The following is a 21,335-nucleotide window of genomic DNA, read 5'->3' as shown; positions in this document are numbered from 1 at the left end:
TTCCCTTAGCTTGGATGACTGAGGGGAGAAAGATGCCAGGGAGAGCTCCTTAGATGTCACCAAACATACATTATCTGTTAAAGACAGAATAACGAAGGTTTGACAACTTCAAATCTAATCTGTACAACTTCAAATGCCTAGATATTATCCTCTTTCATAGTTGTACTAGTTTTGGCTGGATAGAGTTAATTGTCTTCATGGTAGTTTGTATGGTGCTATGTGTTGGATTTGTGCTGAAAATGGTGTTGATATAGATATGTCTTAGATATTGCTGAACAGTACTTGCACAACATCAAGGCCTTCTCTATTTCTCATGCTGTTCCACCAGCAAGCAGGCTGGGAGGGCACAAGAGGTTGAGAGGGGACACAAGCTGGGAGAGCTGACCCCAACTGTCCAAAGGGATATTCCATACCATATGACATCACGCTCAGTAATAAAGGCTGGGGGAAAGAAGGAGAAAGAAGGGGCATTTGGATTTACAGTGTTTGTCTCCTCAAGTAACCATTATATGTGATCAAACCCTGGTTTCCTGTTGCTGGCTGAACATCTGCCTGCTGATGGGAAGTAGTGAATGAATTCTTTATCTCGCTTTGCTTGCATGCACAGCTTTTGCTTTCTCTATTAAACCGTCTTTATCTCAACCATGAGTTGTTTTACCCTTTTACCCTTCTGACTCTCTCCCTCATACCACTACAGGGGACTGACCAAATGACTGTGTAGCTCAGCTGCCTGCCAGGCTTAACCCACAACAATAGTTCAAACACTTTTGCTGTTCAATTTTGCAGCAGTTAAATGTCAAGTCTTCTTTCTTCTCTCTTCAAGCAGATGAAGTCTACGATTCTAGATTTTCCAATTCCATCTCTTCTAATTACAGAGAAGCCCCTCGCAGTCCAGTCCAGAGGAAACAGAATGACCTTAGAGAGAGATCTGCAAAGTCAGAGAATCTTGATTAACAGGTCGTTGATTTTACCTTGTTAAGGATCTCTTTTTGTGAGTGAGCTGAATCAAAATAGTCATCAAAATAGACTCTTTTTTGAAAGAGAAAATTGAAGGACCCAAAAAGTGGGGCAGGGAGAGCTGAAGGTGAGAGCAGAGAGCTTAGCTGCCTCACTTGAGGCACAGGTGAGTCAGGGGTATGTGATAGAGACAATAACACATTGTGTACTGATTGACTAGTAGTGATTCATAACCTAAAGGACAGGCCTGATAAAAATGGACGAAGCAAGAAGTCTTGAGATTGCCACGGACAGCTCCTGATAACGAATAAGAGTATGCCTTGAAAAGCAGCTGAAACCAACCCTGTGGTCTGGACAAAGAGCAAAGAAGAACCGAGTCTGCGCAGGGACAAAAAGTTACTTGCGTTGATGAAGAGGAATCATCAGCCTTCATCGTCACGACCCTCAGCGACCATCACCAGGAAGCATTGCACAAGCACAGTTGGGAGAAGTTTATGAAAATGACTTCTTAGACTTAATTTTAATACGAAACGGGGACAGGTTATGCATATGTATAGGCGTATTGGGAAATCTTATGATTATGTAATTAAGTACTATATATATTTGAGAAGGCCGCTGCATTGGGCGCGCACGATTGTGGTGGGGCAAACCCCCGTGCTGCCCAGCGCTGAATAAACATACCTACTTTACAACCTTCTCGGTTGTGGAGTCTCTGGAGTTTCCTTTCCACACGTCACAGGAGATGAAAGTACTAAGGTAAACACCCTCATCACCTTCACCATGTCTCTAACCAAGATGTGGGTGTCCCACCTGCCTCTGATGGGGGAGGGGAGGCTGAGCCTCCTGGTGGCATGTACAGGAGAAGGAGGCCTACAGTTCCCAGAGACACTCCCCTGAGCATATCAGTGGGGGTCTCTCACAATATGAACACTGGCAATCTCCTGTCCACAGCGGCTGGGCCTGGATGCCTGAGGTGCAAATGGGAGGGGGGTCCTGGGGCAGGGGTCCCCATGTTGTCCCTGAATAAGGGTTCTTCACCCAGTGTGCAAAAACCAATCAGCACACTGAGTTGCGATATTTGTCTTTACTTCAGTTCTGCAGAATTGGGTGCTGGGCATTTGTCAACAGCCAGCACAGCTCATGTTTCAAACCACCCAATACTTATAATGATAAAATACAGCTGACTGGTTAATTCACTCACCACTCCTAACTATACATATGTATCAAAGCTCATGTTTAAAACATTTTGGGAGGGTACCTGATTAGCATGCTCGTTATTCACAAAGGCATATGCATTTTAGTATTATAATTACCCAATGTTTGTTTGGGATACACTCTTGGCTTGAATCTGGTCCAGAAGTTACATTTTGCTATCTTATGTCTAAGTCAGTAACTGCAAAAGAACATATAAGACACGTTGTTTCATTTCACATCCTAGTCAAGGTCAGGTACATTCCTTGATGCTTCCACCACGTCCCAACCGAAACCTCTTGATAAACCTTTAACTTTGTTCTTTAGACATCACCCACGCCACTTTGCTCCCGTACTGCGGGGACAGGCACCCCGGGTGCAACTGAGTCCGTCCGTTGCCAGGCAACAGCTCCCCAGCGCTTCTTGACAGCCTTTGCTGAGGATCGGTTTTCCGCAACGGCAAACCACACTCCCGCCCCGTCGCCACGCACCTGCCACCTTCAACCAATCAGAGGCGAACGTCTCGGGCTGCCTGGCAACCAAGCCCCACCCCGCAGGCACCGCACCCCCTAGCAGCGCAGCGGGTGCTAGCGCCTGGAAAGGGACGCTGGCCTGGGATAGCGGCAGCATCTGGAAACTATGAACACAGCAGAGCTGAGCTGAGCCGTCCGCCGTGGACGTCTGTAGAGAGGGGCTGTGTGCGAGGTCTGGTGAAGATATAAGTGCTGGGTATTGCCAGAGGGAGCAGAGCAGAATCTGCCCATGCTGGTTGAGGACAGACTCTGGAGAGCCCAGGGACTGTGGGCAGGACTCAGCTCCTTGCTCCCTCACTTACAGGCAGGCCTGCCTTCCCTTGGCAGATGAAGACTATGTAGCTTTGAGGACCTCGGACTGAGCACAGATCTAGAAACCTGCTTGTGGAAACCATGTGCCTGTGACAGAATACCAGCGTTCACCACAAGGATTAAATTAATGCATTAATCCCACAAAAAACAACTCCATAAAATTACTTGTGGAGGCTATTTTTCAAGAACAGCCACATTTTGAGGTTTCCGAAAACTAAAAAAGCTTTACTGCTTTTCTTTCATCTTGAGATGCTTCTCTTTCATCTCTGTAGCTAACATGGGCCTATCAGAAGTGTGCTCAATATGGCATTTGTGTGGCCAAGTACTGCAGCCTTGCCTTTTGCTTTGAGACAGGGGAGAATGTTTAACCCCACATCTGAAAGGCAGAATCCCTCTGGGGCCCAGAGCTCTGAAATTCTAAGGACCTGGAGAAGGCACACTAATCAAGAAGACATCATTGGACAGGAGGACATGCACTGCATAGATATGTTTTGCCTGTTAATTGCCAGCTGTTCAGGCCTCGAGCATTTCTGACAGCGTGCGTAGATCTATCACCCAGATGGGCTATGTTTGAAATGCTGCATGACATACAGAATCAAGATGCGGCATATGATTCCACTGGGTGAATAAATGATATAAAAACCAAGAGTGATATAAAATCCAAGAAGAAAGGCAGTAAAATCAAAGAAACACAGCTGACATTTTCTCAGTAGATTTCAAAGAAAGTGATTTATCTTCAAGAAAGGCAGTAGGGTTGGGAGCGGAAGTAGCTTTCTCTCACAGGGGGAGAGGCAGGAACAGCCTCGGGTAGGGTGATGAGAAAACAGCCTGGTGCCTCCTGATGATCAGGATGGAATTCAGAGCATGCGTTGTTTGATTTTACCTGAAAAGTGATGATAAAAGCACTTCGAAGGATTTGCAGATGGATAAGACTTCAATTCAAGGTATCCCTCACAAGAGCAGCAGTGGTCTGCCCAGGTTTCAGGGAAATTGGCTGCCAAGACTGTACACTGGCCATTAATTCCACCAAATATATGATACTCTGGAGCTGAATATTCTGAGACAGACTTCCCATATTTAATACAGATGATGCCTCTAATGGTTTTAATCTCTAAGTGTACTTTTGGCCCGCATGATTTTTTAACTCCCATTCAAGCACATAGATATATATTTAAGAACATAACACCCTGTCGTGGGTGTTATGCCAGCAACAGAGAACCATGCAGCCGCTCGCTCGACTCCCACAGCCGTGGGAAAAATCAGCAGAAAAGGGCAAAACTCGTGGGTTGAAATATTATAATTTAACAGAACAGACAAAGGGAAGAAAAAAAAGAAAAACAATAACACCGGTAAAGGAATATAAGAACGCAATTACAGTACCACCGCGAAGCGCACCGACCGGACCCGCACCGCCGCAGCCCGCCCCCGAGTGGCGACTGACTCCCCCTCCCCGGCTAGCTCCTTTTATAGCGGGGCATGGGTCACGTGGTATGGAATACGTGCCTCCCCTGCCGGCTCCTTGGGGAAATTAACCCCATCCTTGCCGGAACCAGGACACACCCCCATGTAGGAAGGAAGCACCTCTAGGTCAATTCTTAAGAAAAATGACAGCAAGGCACAAATAGAGCAAAACTACTAATCCAAAACAGTTAAAAGACCTGTGCCTAAGCAAGGATCTGAACAAAGTACTCCAAAGTACTCCAACTTTCCATTCATATGGAAATAAACATACACATTTTCTTGTCCCCGAGAGAACAACAAGAGAAATGAATAACAGACATAGCACAAAGATGCTCTGTATGGTACAGAAAATGGTGGGGATGTTTTGGAGGCTTAGTAACAACTTTGGCATATTCACCTGCAGTGCATAGATTTCCACCCTGGGTTGTACCGCTTCCTACAAAGGTGACAAAAGACAGAGTGGATATTTTAAGAAGACAGTAAAAATTCCCTTCCAAATCACCATTCAGATGGGACTAGCCGGCCTGGAGAGTGGTGAGAAAAATAAGAGGAAATAACTACCAGATAAAGTGAGGCAGAGATATATTTGTACTGCTGGCTGAAATAATTCTGGAATAAGATGCCCATAGCTTGTACCCAGGTTAGCTGTACTAAAGCCACGAAGCAAGCTTTGCTCCCTTTACATAATCAATATCAGCTTCTAAAGCACATGGGCAACATCTAGTGTTAGCTGAGGGATACTGCGTATGCCAGCATCTTTGTGAACAGTTAAATATCTGAATCACTCATAATCAAAAACTGTAGGTTTCTGTGAAAATCAGGTTTTCTTACCTTAGGTCAAGATGATGTATCCCACAGATCAGTCAGGCATTACCACAAAAGGCACACATCATGTATTTGCTTCCTTTGCCTCAATGCCTCAAATGGTCAGTTCTGTTGGTATCCTGTTTAGACTTATAGTAAATAGTCAGGAGCCTTGGGAAAGCAGGTTAAAGGAACAGTATCAACTCAGAAGTGATATGTTTTAGATAAAAAAGTTTCTTTATCCACATGAATAATGCTATGTTGGACTAGCTAAAATGAATAGCAAAGGTCCCACCATCATTTTACCTGCAAATCCTAGAAAGTCTACATGGAAGGATACAAAGTTTCTTTCTCCAATATCAGTTGGTGGTGATGACCACTGTCCAAGAAACCAGAAATACACTGCTCCTGCCAGAGAGGAGAAGAATTACTGCCCTGCAGAACAAGGCTATTACTGAAAGGAATAGATGTATGGCTTGATTAAGTAGGAGGAACGTAAGAAAGCAGGGTCTGCATTGACTGTGCTAGGAGCTTCAAGCAGGGAATGAAGAGATCATAGGGGATGATGCACGTGCTCCAAACATGCTCTTTGGGATGATGGAGAATTGCAGGAAGCTGTGTTGTAGAGGAGATCATTCCAAAGTCAACCGACACTGGCATGCAGAGGTCAGCACAACTCAGACTCTCCTGCTACTGCAGGAGACTTTACCCCATTTGGTGAGGTACCAGTCAGCCCATTTTCTCCCTCATTATCTGCGACCCAGCTTCTCTAATGACCATCTTTCTTCCACAGTGTGACAGCAAAGCCCTAGGATCAGCAAACATCTACAAAACTTCTTAAGAGGGTTAGCGCTGGCCAGATCACAATCGACCTGTGGCTGAAAGTGGTGTTTATTTTTTTTTACTGTGTGGGTCCAGCCCAGCCTTCCCCTGGTGCTCCAGAACAATCAATTGTTGAAGCCAGTGAGAATCTTTCCCTTGCCCTGCCTGGGGACCAAGTACTATGACCTGGGGAGATATTTGGGATCCCAAAGCTTTCATCCAGGACTCAATACTAGACTAGAGTCTGTTGTATCAGCAGCACATTATATTGGCAGTGCTTGTCAGCTGAACCACAACAATCTGGTCAGGCCAAACACCATAGTCACTAGTTTTACATAACAGCTCTGTACACAATTAGGAGAAAAACATGATCTCTACCTTGCCATTTGTTTCCAAGAGAAAAATTGGTGGGGAGGAAGAAAGCAGGATGTGCTCAGCTAGTATTATTTCCCCAGACAACAAAATGTGTTTTTATGGCCTGAGACTAACAGGTGACAAAGTCCAAGGTATACCTGCCTCCAGCAGACACATCCCATATGTAGCTCTTGTGGTGCCTTCAGACCAAAGCAGCAATTGCTTGCATTGCAAACCATAGTTGTATGAAGTGCTGGGGAAAATCCATCAACTTTTTTGACAGGATCAGAACTCAGTCCCTGTCCCGGGAGAGACTTATCCCTGTATCTGCTCTGGGAGCCAACTAGCACTCACACTCACGGCAAGCCATAGATGGCTTGCAAGCTATGAGTAAGCTACAAATAGAGATCCTGATATGCTGTCATCAGCTTTCTGTCTCACACCACCTTGATGCAGCGCCTTTGGCTCAGTGCAAGGTGCTGGTGGCTACAGCTGCATCAGGAGGTCAGATGAGCTAATAGCTTCAAGTGTCATACTAGCCATCTTTATAGCATCACCTGCAGTTTGTCCTTCCATGCTGGATTTCCAAAGACAGGTTTCTTGGTTTTAGTATCATGGACTTGGTTTCAGCAAAGGAAGCTTTAAGGTGTGAGTCTGCCCTAGACTGTGCTCTTGCTGTGACACAAATAAAATTGGCCAACAAAAAAAATCACTTGTCTTTCTGTCATTCTGCTTAGAGAATGTCCTGTGCAGTAGGTATCATAAAGGTATGTGGAAGGTAAGACCATCTGCCTCATTAAGGTTATCTGATCAAGGACCTTGATCAGTGCAAAGGGGATAATAAATAAAAGGGGAAATGATAAGCAAGAACACACAGAGGCACAAACCTGGTAGACGATAGATAAAAGAGATGATGCCAAGGATTAAAAGTTTCTAGTTAATAATTGATGGATGACTGATAGAAACTCCCAGGCACAGCCTTGGAGATGGCCACTTGGACTTTGTAACTGATAAGAAAGAGGAAAAAAGAGAAATGTGAGGATTTGAGATATTTGAGGGGAGTCTGAGGAACTGTGCAAAATTTTCAGTGGAATGTTTAGTGGAAAGAGATTGGGGAGGAGCAAAGGGGGTGAATAGACAAAAAGCGGTATAAAGGGAGATAGTTACATGTAAAACATTGCTGGTGCTTTTCTGGCCACACCCTGTGCCTGATCACTGAAGTTGGTCCTATCTTCTTATTCAATCCTTTCTTAACTACAGTAAGTGGAGGTCTTGGCCACCAGCCACTGGGACTGGAATAGTGTGTGTCCTGAAAACCAGTAAGTGTGAGGAATTGGGGAGAATGAAGCAGGTGAGGGGCTCAGCTCCACTGGCTGGAGTGGCACTCAAGTCACAGGCACATGTGCTTTGCACCACAGCTTGGCAAATCTCAAGCTATACCAGACAGCAAGTAGGAGGCACTGGATCAGGGCAGAGGTAACAAGTAGGCAGAGGGTCTGTGCTGGTAACTGAGGGGACCCATGGGTGTGGGGTACCTCCAAGATGAGTGTGTGAGTTCTGAATCTGTTACTTGGACCAGATGGTGAGTAGGAGACCAGCGAAGTGCGTAAAAGGGTTTAGGATTTGGCTGGCGGTGGTCAATGGAGAGAGGGATGGGCCATGGCAGTACAAGCCACAACTGGGTGTGTGCTTATGAATTGAATTGAGGGAGGGGAGTGCATGTGCTTTCAGCAGTGAACTTCCGTCTTTACCAGCTGAAGAGGAGGAAGGGACTTGGCTGTCTGTGCTTACGTTTTATGTGAATCCCGTATATGGGTGCTGTTGAAGGCAGCACCTCCTCTGTGGCAGTGCGTGTGACCAGCTGTGTCAGTGTCCTCTCTGTGTGTGTACGTGCGTGCCTGCCTCTCTGTCTCTGGGACATGTGCTCAGCTTTGCTACTGGTTGAACCTGCAAATGCAAAACCAGCAGCCACTTCTGTCAGTCTCGGACAAAGATGTTTGAATCCCTGGACCAGGCTCCAGCTGCCAGGCAGGAGGAATCCCCAGGATCTGGAGCTGCTTATAATACTGCTTAACATGTGTCCACACATTTCAAGCCTAAATTCAAACTCACCTCTTGATCTTCCAATTTGAAGGCTGGGCTCATCGTATCAGAGAATAAAAAATTCACTGTAACTTCCTTCATCCTTAATTTGCTGGTCCACCAGTCAGTCTGGATTGAACGCTAATTCTTTTGAATACGAGGGGTCATGAAGTAACAGACTCCACAGAGACGTTTGGCAGGGTATGTATGGCAACACAGAAATGCTACTGAGACCTCTAACGCATTATGTTTTTCCACATAAAGAACAGACTGGCTTTAAACACCTCTGGTTCTACAGCACGCTTACTCTGAATTAAAAACACCATTAAAAACGCATTAAGAATTGCAGTCCCCAAATTGCAAGCATGAAGAAATTTCAAAACAAATTACAGTTTTAATGAAATTCAGCTATAGGAAATTCCAAATCAGATCTTGAACACATTACCAGAGGAAGTCACCAAGACTAAACAGATAACAAATTCAGTAAATAATTGGGTATGTGAAGAATAATCAGCCACCGCTGAAAAATTGGAAAGGGTATTTTTGTTATTTTTTAGGTTGTAAACCAATCTCTGTACTGTAGTTCACCATTGACATCTGGCTTCCTCGGCAAATTACTGTGTTTGTTCATGGTGGAACACCTAAATGCTTCCTGGATTATCAGTTTCCATTCCTGCTGTCTAGGTGCTGAACTGGTGAGACAGAGGTTGTCAGCTCTTCCATAAACTGCTTTATTTGCCTAATTTCCTTTCTAGCTATTGAGTGGGCAAATCACAAGTGATGTTTTCAGAATTCTCAACACAACTGTTTTTCCTCAAATCTGAATATTACCACGTAAAACAACTCCACCATTATGGCTTTACCTCCCAAGCAGATAATGGAAAATTGCACCCACAATAACAATAAATAAACAATGCTGTGAATTCAGCTGAGTGGAGTACTTTTATTCTATTTAAACTCCCACACATCCAGGCAATTCAAGCATCAAGCTCGAAAAAGCATGAGCAAGCTTTAAGAGGCTCTCCTGCTAGCCCATGAACCTTCAACAAAATATGTATGGATCCTAGGCCATGTTTGATGATTTCTGGTGACACAGACTTAAGTTTACTTCTCAGTTAACTTCTCAGTGGGTGCTAGTCTGCACCTGGAGGAGCTGTGGATTCATTTTCCCCCCAGCAGAGAGTGAGCTGAAAGCAGGTCTTACCCAGTAGTTTAACCCCAGAGCTACCTGACAGCAAAAAGGCATTAGCTCTGCTCCTTGTTTTGTGGGGACCCCAAAGGCAGTTCCCATACTGGGTGTCTACATGTAGAAAGCAGGTCCCCTGACCTGCTGCTGGTACTGCCTAAAATTGCACAAAGTAATTTGGAGCCAGGGTGGGGATGCAGAGAGGAGCGGTAGGGAGAACTGAGACAATGGACAAATAGTAACATTTGTCAGGAAACAAAAGCAAAATGCTGTTTCTTGTCTTCAGCTGCATAAACTTACAGTGACTTAAAGGGAGAGCATTAAAATAAATGAAAGAGATGATGCACAAAAGACCTGTAGTAATTTGTCACAATCATCAGAGAGAGACCTGTGACAGCAAAGTATTCTGTCATCCATGCTATTCATTTATGCATCTACAGACAAATCATATCAAGACAGATACAAATGACATTTTAAAATCCAAAGCTTTCACTTTTTGCAGTGTAGGAGGGAATAAACTCTCCATGGGTTTTGTGACCTGAGGGATTACACAGCTTGAGATACAACTTGTATAATTTTATATATATATTTTATATTCTATATTTTGTGATAAAGGTTAATTGATAATTTTTTTCCACATTTTCTAGACAGCAAGCCACTGGAGAAATACCTCTTCTAAAGCACATACCTTGGTTATCTAAGTAAGAGATTTCAGCTTGATTTCTACACACTGACTGTATCACAGTGTTTTAAATAGCTGATCAAAAGGGGTTGTAAAAACCCACTAAACTACACCAGCTTGTTATCTTACTTATGGAGTAATTGTAGTTTCAACTCTATTGGTAAGATAACAGAGCAGCCACAAGAGTACGCTGGTGTTTGAAGAGAGGGCTCTGCTCTTTCAGTGTGTGGCTCTGTTTTCCCCAGATGAAGAACAGTGTATTTTCCTCTGAAGCCTTGCTGCAAATGGTACTGAAAGAGTACAGAGAGAAAAAAAAACTAAAATGCTTAGATTTCTTCATTTCTATTTATTTACCTGCCTTCTGTAACTCCTGCACTTTTTCCCTCTAATCTGTTTTAGAAGTATAATTTTGCTATGTGAATGGTTAAAAACAGAAAGAAAACACCCTCTTTCCAAACTTTCAAAGTAAAAAGAAAGAAATGTGAATCACTGAGCAAGGTTTTTTGCATTACTGTGTTCTTTTATGCTGCTGCACCTTTAAAATAACAAAATCATTTAAGGTCCTTTAGGTGTGTCAGAGACTAAAGTAATCTGCACAGTTTATGCCCCCCCACTCACATTGTTATAATTATTGCTTAGGAGTGATGTTTATGCTTTTGGACATTATCTTCTTTTTTTTTTTTCACATCCTAATCTGAAAGGATTTGAAAGTAAACCAGCACTGGATCACCACCTCACTAAGGGGCATTCACAGTTCACAGAAAAGCTGTCAGATAAAAGCCCATTATTGTGTATGAAATCACATTGAATGAAGTCATGCCTCCTGCAATGCTTCACAAGAAATCCCAGTTGCTTACCAAATATTGTATCAGGAAATAAAGCTTCAATGTGTTAAAAGCCACCAGCAGTAGAAAGGAAAAGCTGTGAAATTGCAGGAGGTAGCTGTTTGAAGCTCATCGTAGTTCAAATAAATGGTGTTTGAATGCCTGGTCCATTTTATCAGCAAGTAGAAATAAAGTGCAAGTGCTGATCATCTCAGGAATCAGAAGCAAGCCCTTTTACCAAGGAGGATGTTTGTCTGCTTTTTTTTTTTTTCCTAGCTATATACATAAATGTGAAGCTTTATAATAATTTAAAAGCATATATCATAACACAGCAGTCCATTAGCCAAGCTTAGTGAAGCAAGAAATATTCACCAGAATTCACAATACACTGCTGAACATCAGTGATGGTTACAACCTATATTCTCCAACTTTTATTATCAAATTCTCAAAATTTAATCCAGGGGGTGTGTGGAATTGTATTATCAAACCAGTACATTTTGAAGTGGGTATGTTTTTATTTTATGCTAATAACTTCACAAATATCAGCCTCCCAACAGAGAAAGAGAAATCTTGACCACAAGGAACCCATGGCAAGAGTCTCAATCATGTCAAAACAAATTTGTTCACAGAGAACATTGGAGACATGATTTATGAAAACAATTTAAGCAAGGAGGGGAACAACAAAGTGCACAGGCTAACAAGTACAAAGGAAAGAGAATGGAAAAGGATGCTCAGATATAACAAAGAATGCTTTGTTATAGCACTTCGAGGACATGGAGGCACCTAGCTCAGGAGACAACAGGAGATTTCAGCCCCTGCACTGAATAAATAAGCCCCTGCACCTTCACAGTGATTTCTGAATCAAGTTTGGTGCTACTCATCACAAGCCTGGCTGAATCTTAATTGCAAGGCAACAAAAGCTACCTCAGCTCCTTGGGACAGATAGATAGGGGGGCAGTGAAATATTCCAGGCACATGATATGAATATTTGCTTTATTCATGCTCTATGTCCCAGAGAAGGGTGGTACCTGAGCAGATGTTGGCCTTGGGCTGTTCCAATTCTGGCAAACTTTTCTTGTTCTGGAACTACAGAGAAAGAACTGGACCCAAACCTCGCAATCCCCAGTGGTCACTGTAAGCAGCTGAGCAGGATGTACAGCTGGAGTAAGGCTAGACTCTCCGTACCAGTCCCATTTTCAAGACGTTGGTGTCCCATGGCCAGTCAGCAATGACTGGTCTGGAAGAAAAAATGAGGAGTAGGAACCACTAGTTTAATTCACGGGTACCAAGCCAAGCCCATGAGACCCTCAAAAATACCTTGAAAGAATTTGGTTACTTTGCAGAAAGTCTCCCAGGATGCAGCCTCTGTAGGCACACAATCCACAGTTTAAGGACATCTCTATTTCCCCGACACAGCCATGCACTTGCAAACAGGCTACGAAATGAGTTCCACTACCAGAACTAAATTATTCATAGTGCTACTTCAGGTTTCTGTTATTCCTGGGTGTTTTATAATTACTCTTCCCTCATGCCAACCTAAGAAAAACCTTGGTGGCTGTTCCACTGACTCAGCTCCTCTCACAGAGGCAAAACTCAGGAGCAACCATGGAAAAGGGACGAAAGGGAAAAGTCAGCCTTGGGCTATTCTACACAGCAGCCTTTGTCTTGTAATGGAGAAAAGAAATAGAAGTTCTGCCTCAGTCCCTTCTCCCAGTGCTTCCAGAGCCATCTGGACCTGTGCCACACCTCATCATGCACTTCTGAAGGACAGAGGACAGGGGGAGGACAAGCAACACCAATGCATAGACTAGGAAGTGACAGAACACACTTTGACATAATGTTTTTGGTGGCCCCCTCAGATGCATTGGTTAAATACACAAGTGTGTGCTCACTTTGTCAGGCCTGCAGTGCATTTTTGTAACTAAGCTATCCCCCATCTGATCCGCTCCCCTCAGGTCACATTCAGGCCAAGGAAAATCGCTCCAGACCCATCAGGTCTATAACCAGTTTACACCAGTGAAAAATCAACCAGAGAGAGAGACAGGGGAAGGCACATCACCAGTTTGGCTGCTATGTAAAGCCAAGGAAGACAGAATGCATTCAGGACCCTGAAGTCTTTTCAAATTCTTTATGAGAAGGAATATACAATGAGATGGTACCATCTAGCCCAGATATATTTCATTCCCCACAGTCCTGCTGCAAAATGCAACATTTAGCCTCTCCTTTCTCTGTTTTCCTCAGCAAACTGAGGCTTTGTTCAGGTTCAGTCCTTCTGAAGGGGGACTAAAATTTGAGATCAAGACAGGAAAAGCCTGTTAGGAGAGCTGGAACTGTCTGCCCCTCCTCTTCCAATGTGCAGTAGAAGGATGAGAAAAAGAGATACTTCTTACTGGCAATGAATCATAGATTCATAGAATGGTTTAAGTTGGAAAGGACCTTGAAGATCATCGAGTTCCAACCCCCCTGCCATAGACAGGGACACCTCCCACTAGACCAGATTGCCCAAGGTCATGTCCAACCTGGCCTTGAACACCTCCAGGGATGGGACCTCAACAACTTCTCTGGGAAACCTGTTTCAGTGCCTTACCACCCTCAAAGTGAAAAATTTCTTCCTAATGTTTAATCTAAACCTGCCCTTTTCCAGTTTAAAGCCATTCCCCCTTGTCCCATCACTACATGCCTGAGTAAAAAGTCTTTTCCCAGCTCTCCTGTAGACCCACTTTAAGTACTGGAAGGCCGCAATAAGATCTCCTCGGAGTCTTCTCTTCTCCAGGCTGAACAGCCCCAACTCTTTCAGCCTGTCCTCATAGGAGAGGTGCTCCAGCCCTCCGATCATCCTTGTGGCTCTCCTCTGGACACGCTCCAACAGGTCCATGTCCTTCTTATGTTGGGGACTCCAGAGCTGGATGCAGTACTCCAGGTGGGGTCTCACCACAGTGGAGTAGAGGGGCAGAATCACTTCCTTTGACCTGCTGGTCACCCTTCTTTTGATGCAGCCCAGGATATGGTTGGCCTTCTGGGCTGCGATCGCACATGGCTGGCTCATGTTGAGCTTCTCGTCAATCAGCACACCCAGGTCCTTCTCCTCAGGGCTGCTCTCAATCCATTCCCCACCGAGCCTGTATTTGTGCTTGGGATTGCTCCAACCCAGATGTAGGACCTTGCACTAGGCCCTGGTGAACTGCGTGAGGTTGGCTTGGGCCCACCTCTCCAGCCTGTCCAGGTCCCTCTGGATGGCATCCCTCCCCTCCAGCGTGTCTACCTCGCCACACAGCTTGCTATCATTGGCAAACTTGCTCAAGGTGCACTCAACCCCACTGTCCATGTCGCCGACAAACATGTTGAGCAGTACAGGTCCCAGTACTGACCAGGAACGCCACTCGTAACTGGTCTCCACTTGGACATTGAGCCGTTGACCGCAACTCTTTGAGTGCGACCGTCCAGCCAGAAAAATGAAAAATGTAGCAAAGCACATGTACGTGCACAGGAAGGGAAACCTGAGGGTTTGTTGTCTCACTGGGGCAGGTGACTGCTGTGTTTCCAAGGTACCAAGCTCAGCACATTGGCCCCAAGCCCTCCCATGAATTGATTCTTATGAGACCTTCCCAGGGAATGAAAACTCCTAAGGGAAGGGAGGGATATGTTGCTCACAAAATAAGTTGTTGTGATCAAAAGAGGATGTCCTGTGCAAACACAGAAAACCATGCATTACAACTTCCAGACTTCCTACATATGACAGTCAACAGCATGTCCATTTTAATTAGACAGCAAAGGACTTAAAACAATTTGGAAAGTCTGCAAATTTCCATGGAAATTGATAGAAAACTTCCAAGGATGTTGGAATTAAGTTTAACTGTGCAGAAAAGGAAAAGAAAGCCCTTTCTCCCCAAAAGTGAATCCAGCAATATCCAAATAACAATATACTTGTGATTTAGAAAGAGAGGGAAAACCCGCATCTGGGCTTTTCAAATTACCTCTTGAGAACTTCTTATTTTGGAAACGTCCAACAGTAAGACTGTGAAGCTCCCCAGGCATTTCTTTTTTACATTAGTTTGTGCTTGTGATACTTGTCTGGCCATTGGAAGTTCATGTGTACCCATCTTACAGTATCACTAAAAACACAGCAGACACATTCTGTTCACAAGTCTTTACTGTTTTATTCTATTGTAGAAGGTGTTGTCATGAACCTTTATATGTAATCTGGAGCCCTAACAAGCAAGAATTAAAAGCATTACCAGTAGAGACATAAAATACCCAGCTCTCTTTCCCAGCTGTGCTTATATGACCAAAATATTCTGTTCTAACAAACAAGTTAGTGGTGTGTAAATCTCCTTACAAGGCACTGGAGGTGAAAAAAATGTAATATAGTTGAGCTCATACAACTAAACAACAGCTATGTTATAGCAACATTATACTCTCCCCAAAGCATTATGGGAAAAAATGAAATCAATCTTCTGCAAGAGAAGGATAAGTAACACTTTCATTAAAATAGCTTCTCCTGTATTGGGCAGGTCAAACCAGTTAATAGTGTTAATGATCCAGATTCAGGAAAAGGAGGCAGTTTAAGAACACCACAAAGAACAGGTGTCCCACTCAGAGTCTTCTATTTTTGTTTTTGTTTTTGGTTTTTTTTTTCACATAAGTTTCTTTTTTGCTTTTTAAGGCGAGACCCCTGCACCTTGGCTCCCCCTGTGTTTCAATGCAGCCTTGCTGTATGCAAAGTTAAAGTCAGTAGCAGGAGAAAGAGAGAATGGGAAAGCTGGTGACCGCTGCAGGTGTCTATGTGAGCATGACTAGACCGTCCGTGGCCCCGGGGGTGGGGTTCAACTGTGATGTAGCCATTAATGATGCGGATCCGGGGAGGAGGGTCAGTAGCACTGCAAAGCAAGAGAAGAACATCAGTCCAGACCCAGCCCAGAACTGCCTGATGCCCACAAAGCAGGAGGTGGTCATCCTGCCTCTGTGCCCCACTCGCAGTCTTCTGGGCTGCTGGGAATGGTCTCTCTCACCGGTTCCATGCTCAAAGGACTGTGTCTCCTAATGGCAGAGTTCTGCCTTGTGCCTTCCTTACAGTTGTGGACAGCTCCCACACTAGCCCACGTGGACAAGGGCACTGCCCAGCTGAACTGTGAAGCAGTCTTTAGAGGTAACAGGGAAGAGATTGAGGAGGGTAGAGACAACACCGAAACACCTGTCTTTTACTCAGGTCTACCCAGCCAGCCTGCCCATTGCTTCCATGCAGTCATTCAGGTGGGTAAGACGACCATATTCCTAGCACCTTTCAGCGAAGCAGAAAATACATAAGAAGAACAAAACAAACTTTGTTGCAGAGTGTCACTTCCTGAGCACAGCAGGAGTGAGGCACCTGCTTTTAGCTGAATCCATCTTCCCCAGCCATGCTTCTTTCTGTGTGTGCATCTTAGCGTGGACCAAACTTGTTCCTATAATGCATGTTCCCTTCCACAGGTCAGAAATTACAAAGGATTTATATGACATGCTTTAAGGAGAGGAAGAGCCACTTCCAGAAATGTATCCTAAGAGTCACTGGCAAAAGATCACCAAATCCCAGAGTATCTCCCAGTGGTAGTGAGGACTCTGAGGTGGTGATGAACCGCCTCAGAGAGGTGGATGAATGAGTCAGAGCCTACATGATGCTGAACTCCCATTATGGCAACATGAGGAGAGAAATTTTTATGCTCCAGGCTGCTAATGCCAACTGTCCTGAATTGGGGGAGCTCCCACATCGCTGCAGGTCAAGAGTCAGAAAGGTCAGATACTACACAGGTGCTGGTGTCTTTGGCAATGTTCTCTGTTCTCTTTCTCTTCAAAAAACCATGCTTGTCCCTAGAGCTTTAAGGCTGACATACACTCCTGGTGTTACGTAGAACCAGAAGACAAATTTGGACAAAACTAAAAGCAAGTCTACCTGCCAAACACAAAAGCAGAGTCATTTCTCCTGCACCCACTCCCTAGCTGCCGTGCACCATTCTTGCCTTATTTTAGCCAGCTGTATTAACCAAAAATGCTTTGGGAAATTGAAGGCAATTAGTATCCTTTTTAAAAACACTTATCCTTTCATACTCAAAGGCCCCCACAGAAGGTTTTAACCATAACTGGAGAGAAGCCAGCTTGGCAGCACATCAAAGAAATACTGCTGACAGCTGATGCATACAGGAGCAAGAACCAAACCAATTCTGCCAAACCCACTACAACACTGTATTAAATCACTTGAACCGCACCTTTCACGTTTCCAGGCTCACAGGCGGAAAGCTGTGAATGGCCCATGCATAAGAAACCTGACAGCTTTACCTATGCCTGGGCACCCCAGGGAACGCTTATAGTAAGGGCTGAGAGTCCCAGTGATACATGCTCTGCACACGTATGAGCTTGAGGTCAGAGGGGCTGAATTTCCATGGGGACACAACGAGGCTGTGCCACGAGGTGGGACTGTCAGCTTATCCCACGTCTGCACAGACAGCCTGCAGCGGCAGGGACTGCTTGCACATGTGGGTGTCAGGGCAAAGAGGGTGGTGATTCCCACAGAGAGGGTGGTGATTGCCCCTGCTTTACAATGACTAAACCCAGAATATGGGTGGGGGCTGTGAGTGAATGACAGCTGCTACTCTGACACTTGCAGCTTTCCCTCTGCAGTAAGGGCGCAGCAATCTCCCAGGCAGCGATAAGCATCACTTATCTTTCCCAGTACTGTCATGCAACAGCTCCATCTCCAGAAGTTCAACCTTTCTGCTACTAAGGATTCACCCCTAAAAAGAATTTGTCACTTAGCATCTGGGTAAGTTTCTAGCACTTAATTAGCAGGGGAAGAGAGGAAACATTACAAAAGAAAAGGAAAGCAGGCATTTGCTGGTTCTATATTTATGCAGTAGTTTCCTAAACTGTAATCATTAGCTTTGCTTTTACCTCACTATTGCCTTGTGGTACTTGCAATCCAGTATGTAGCCCTAACGTATCCCTCCAATTTAGTCACAGTAGCACATCCTCCTATCTTCCCTTTTCTTCTGAAGGCACTGATGCTGCAAGCACATGCATATCTCACATCAGGGCACCCACTGACTTCCCTGAGCTTCATGGGAAAAACTGCATACGAAAAACTGAACATGTCAGTGCGCAGGCAGAGTGGGAGCTTGAGATCATAAAGACTCCAAATCATTCATTAGCATTTCAACTAAACAGACTGTCAACAGAAGCTCCAAAAACCCATTCATGAACAGCTGGTATCAACTACATTAATAGTGAGTAAATGATACACTAAAAGACAAAATCAAATGGGATCAATATAAGGATGTGTTTTACTGGTGATTCTTGGACTGTGTGTAGATCTGTTAGTGGGCATGCAAACCTCCATGTGCATTTGTCTCTCTTTCTCTCCAAACTACTCACATTTAGGTTGGAAGGAGGAGCAGAGAGAGGGCACAAAACTACTCTAGAAAAAAAGAAGAGGAGTCTGGTCTAAAAAGTCTTACAAAGGCTGAATACTTGGAACAGAATAACAGCTGCTGCACCTGCTGGCAGCCAGCCTGAGCAAGATACTACTCAAAGCAGTAGTACAGCTGAGACCCAGGGATGTGATAGGAGAGGCATAGAAGAACTCTGATATACTCAGTACCTTGAGGAACAGGAAGAAATATTATTCAGAGAAAAAAAAGAAGAATGTAGACACTTCATTTCAAGAACTGCAGGCTTTTCTCCATCATCCTGAACTGTCTGGTTATTTACAGTTCCACAAAAATAAAATGCTTTCAACCCGAGTATGACAGAGTTACAAACTGAGACACAAAGTATAAAAGAGAGCAGACTCAGGTCTATATGTATTCTGACAGGAGGCAAACATTAAGGTACATATTCAGCCACAGGCCTAAGTATAGCTAGTGAGGGAGAAGTTGGCTTTTTTTGCAGGTTGCTGTAGTTCTTGTAGGTGAGTAAGCTCTTCTGGATGAAAACCTGCCCCACAACACACTCAATTTTTTATATTAACTCCATCATCCATTAGGTTGTCAGTCCCCCTTCCAAATCTCCAGTAATGCCATGGGGCTTACATGCTTTTTAAGACTGTGAAGAATACAGAGACTGGAAATACTGCATAAATACTGTCCCAATGCAAGGAGCACATACGCCGAATATGATACTTCCCAGATATGCAGCAGCTCTTGGATAAATGTCCAAGACTTTGTACCATCTACCACTGGACCCAGCCTTCTGTGATAAAGAGGACTACCATGTGCTCACAATCCCTCAAGCCCAAATGCAAAATGGTTGAGACAAGGCTTCCACTTGTATTATGCCTAATTTTCCACAAACTTAACAATGCGGAAGAAGCTATTTTGTCACTAAAGGCACAAGCAGCCTTGAGTAAATGTTTCAGCAAGAATCACAGTGAGGCAGAAGGTCAGATCCTGCCCTCAGCATGTATCTAGCCCCCGAGGGAGTTTGGCATGCTGCATTAATCAGTATAAGTTCAAGTCCAGTTTGCATGACAAACCCTCCTCCCTCCCCAGCCATTAGCTACCTTTCTTCAAGGCGAACCCAGAGGTCATTAAATTGTCGCAGTTTTTGCTTCTTCTGTTGTTTCCTCTTCTTTTTGTACTTCCTGTCTACCTTCTTCAGGATGTCAATGCTGTCAGGGAGCAGCAGGTGAGGAAGGAGCTCTTCCTCTTCCTCTTCCTCCTTCCAGGGGTGCTCTTGGGATGCAACATAAGGGCTATGTGCCGGTGATGACGATGAAAAGGCTAACAACGTTTTGGAGGGTTTTCTGCTGGAAGAAGGAAGGAACACAGATAATATTTGAAAGGGCTTTGAGGCAGAATCCTGGTACAGATGCCATCCAGGCACATCTAAAACAGGTGTTTCTCCCTGTCAAATTGGATGGATGCTTATTTCTCTGCCTTGTATTCCTGCCCCCTCTTCCTTGAGTTAATATTCTGATCAAAATAGTTCTCTTTAATGAAAAAAGCTTTGGAAAAGAGGTAATCTGGAACTCAGGAAAGAATGCGGTCTGGCTCAGGGTGGAATAACTCTTGGGAATAACATTGTGTATCTAGAAAGAGACAAAAAAGGAATCACTGTCAAAGTCAGAAGAGGTTAAACCACACTCCTCTAGTCTGACATACTACACAACACAGACCAGATTCTTCCTTTCAGCAATTCCTGCCCAGAGCCAACTAACCTGGGGGGCAGGGAGAAGTGGCACAAACAGGACAATTAAGGTGCACTAGCTGAAGGAGCCAGTCCTAGGTCAACCACTCTTACTGGAGAGTTGGAGCTCAGCATTGCTACAGACACAGCCAGGATGACCTCCATCCTGTATGGCGAGCCATTTATTATTATACCTTCAGCCTCAGAACACTATTAACAGCAGACACTCAAATATATAATCTCCTTTGCAGCACTTCCTGCAGGTAATTCTTCTAGGGACTGACTGAGCAACCACAGGAAAAGGCACATGATGCAAAAGCATGTCCTTCTTCCCCAAGGCCGGTTCCCTCTCCCAGCATAGAAGCTACAGGAGGAGTCAAAAAGCACCTTAATTACAGCTGTGATTATTTGATGAATATTTTGCAATATACGTATGCATTCTAAAAACAGGAACAATGGTTAAAGCCCAAAACAAGCCAGTAGGAGCTTGATTGAACTTGTGGCACTACTTATAAACTGTCCTTTGTGCTGCTGCATGGTTACAGAACCTCTTTTGCTTTCTTTGCTTTGGAGGCACAAAGAAGGAGCCCTCCTGCCTTCTGGGTAGGAGGCAATGGGTACTGACTGGACTGTGTGCAGCACTCCTATCTAGGACAGTAGCTGCATATGGTTCCACATTCATGTGGGCTGAACTGGGTTTATTGACACAGAATGCCCTGGTATTTGTTTCTAGAACAAGCCCAGGATAGCAATCAATTGAAACCCTCTATCCAACTCCCAGGATTCTTACATACTCATGCCACAGGTCTTTCCCTCACCATACTCTAGGGCTGTTAGTTTAAGAGTTAAAAACTTACAGGGGGGAAAATATTGGTATTTTATTGAACAAAACAAAACAAAAACCAAACAACCAAAAAATCCCCAAAACAAAACACCAAAAAACCAAACCCAAATAAAATCCTGTTTCCAAACTG

At 44.3% G+C, this 21,335-nt stretch overlaps 1 protein-coding gene across 1 annotated transcript in view; it reads right to left on the bottom strand.

Annotated features, from left to right (window-relative positions):
• Positions 1 to 15,904: 15,904 nt before the first annotated feature.
• Positions 15,905 to 21,335, bottom strand: part of TRABD2A (TraB domain containing 2A) — a gene marked incomplete at its 3' end in the record, with an annotated part of 75,134 nt that continues 69,703 nt past the window's right edge. The window contains exons 6-7 of the mRNA XM_082497930.1: positions 19,736 to 19,981; positions 15,905 to 16,085 (exon numbers count right to left, since the gene is read on the bottom strand). Of these exons, the coding sequence (XP_082354056.1) occupies positions 15,905 to 16,085; positions 19,736 to 19,981 (427 nt within the window). The remainder of the gene's footprint in view (positions 16,086 to 19,735; positions 19,982 to 21,335) is intronic.

The sequence above is a fragment of the Vanellus vanellus genome (assembly GCF_965231255.1).
Source record: "Vanellus vanellus genome assembly, chromosome: Z".
In the NCBI taxonomy this organism is placed as follows: domain Eukaryota; kingdom Metazoa; phylum Chordata; class Aves; order Charadriiformes; family Charadriidae; genus Vanellus; species Vanellus vanellus.
Note: the sequence above shows the minus strand (reverse complement) of the source record. Positions and strands in the feature narration are given on the sequence as shown.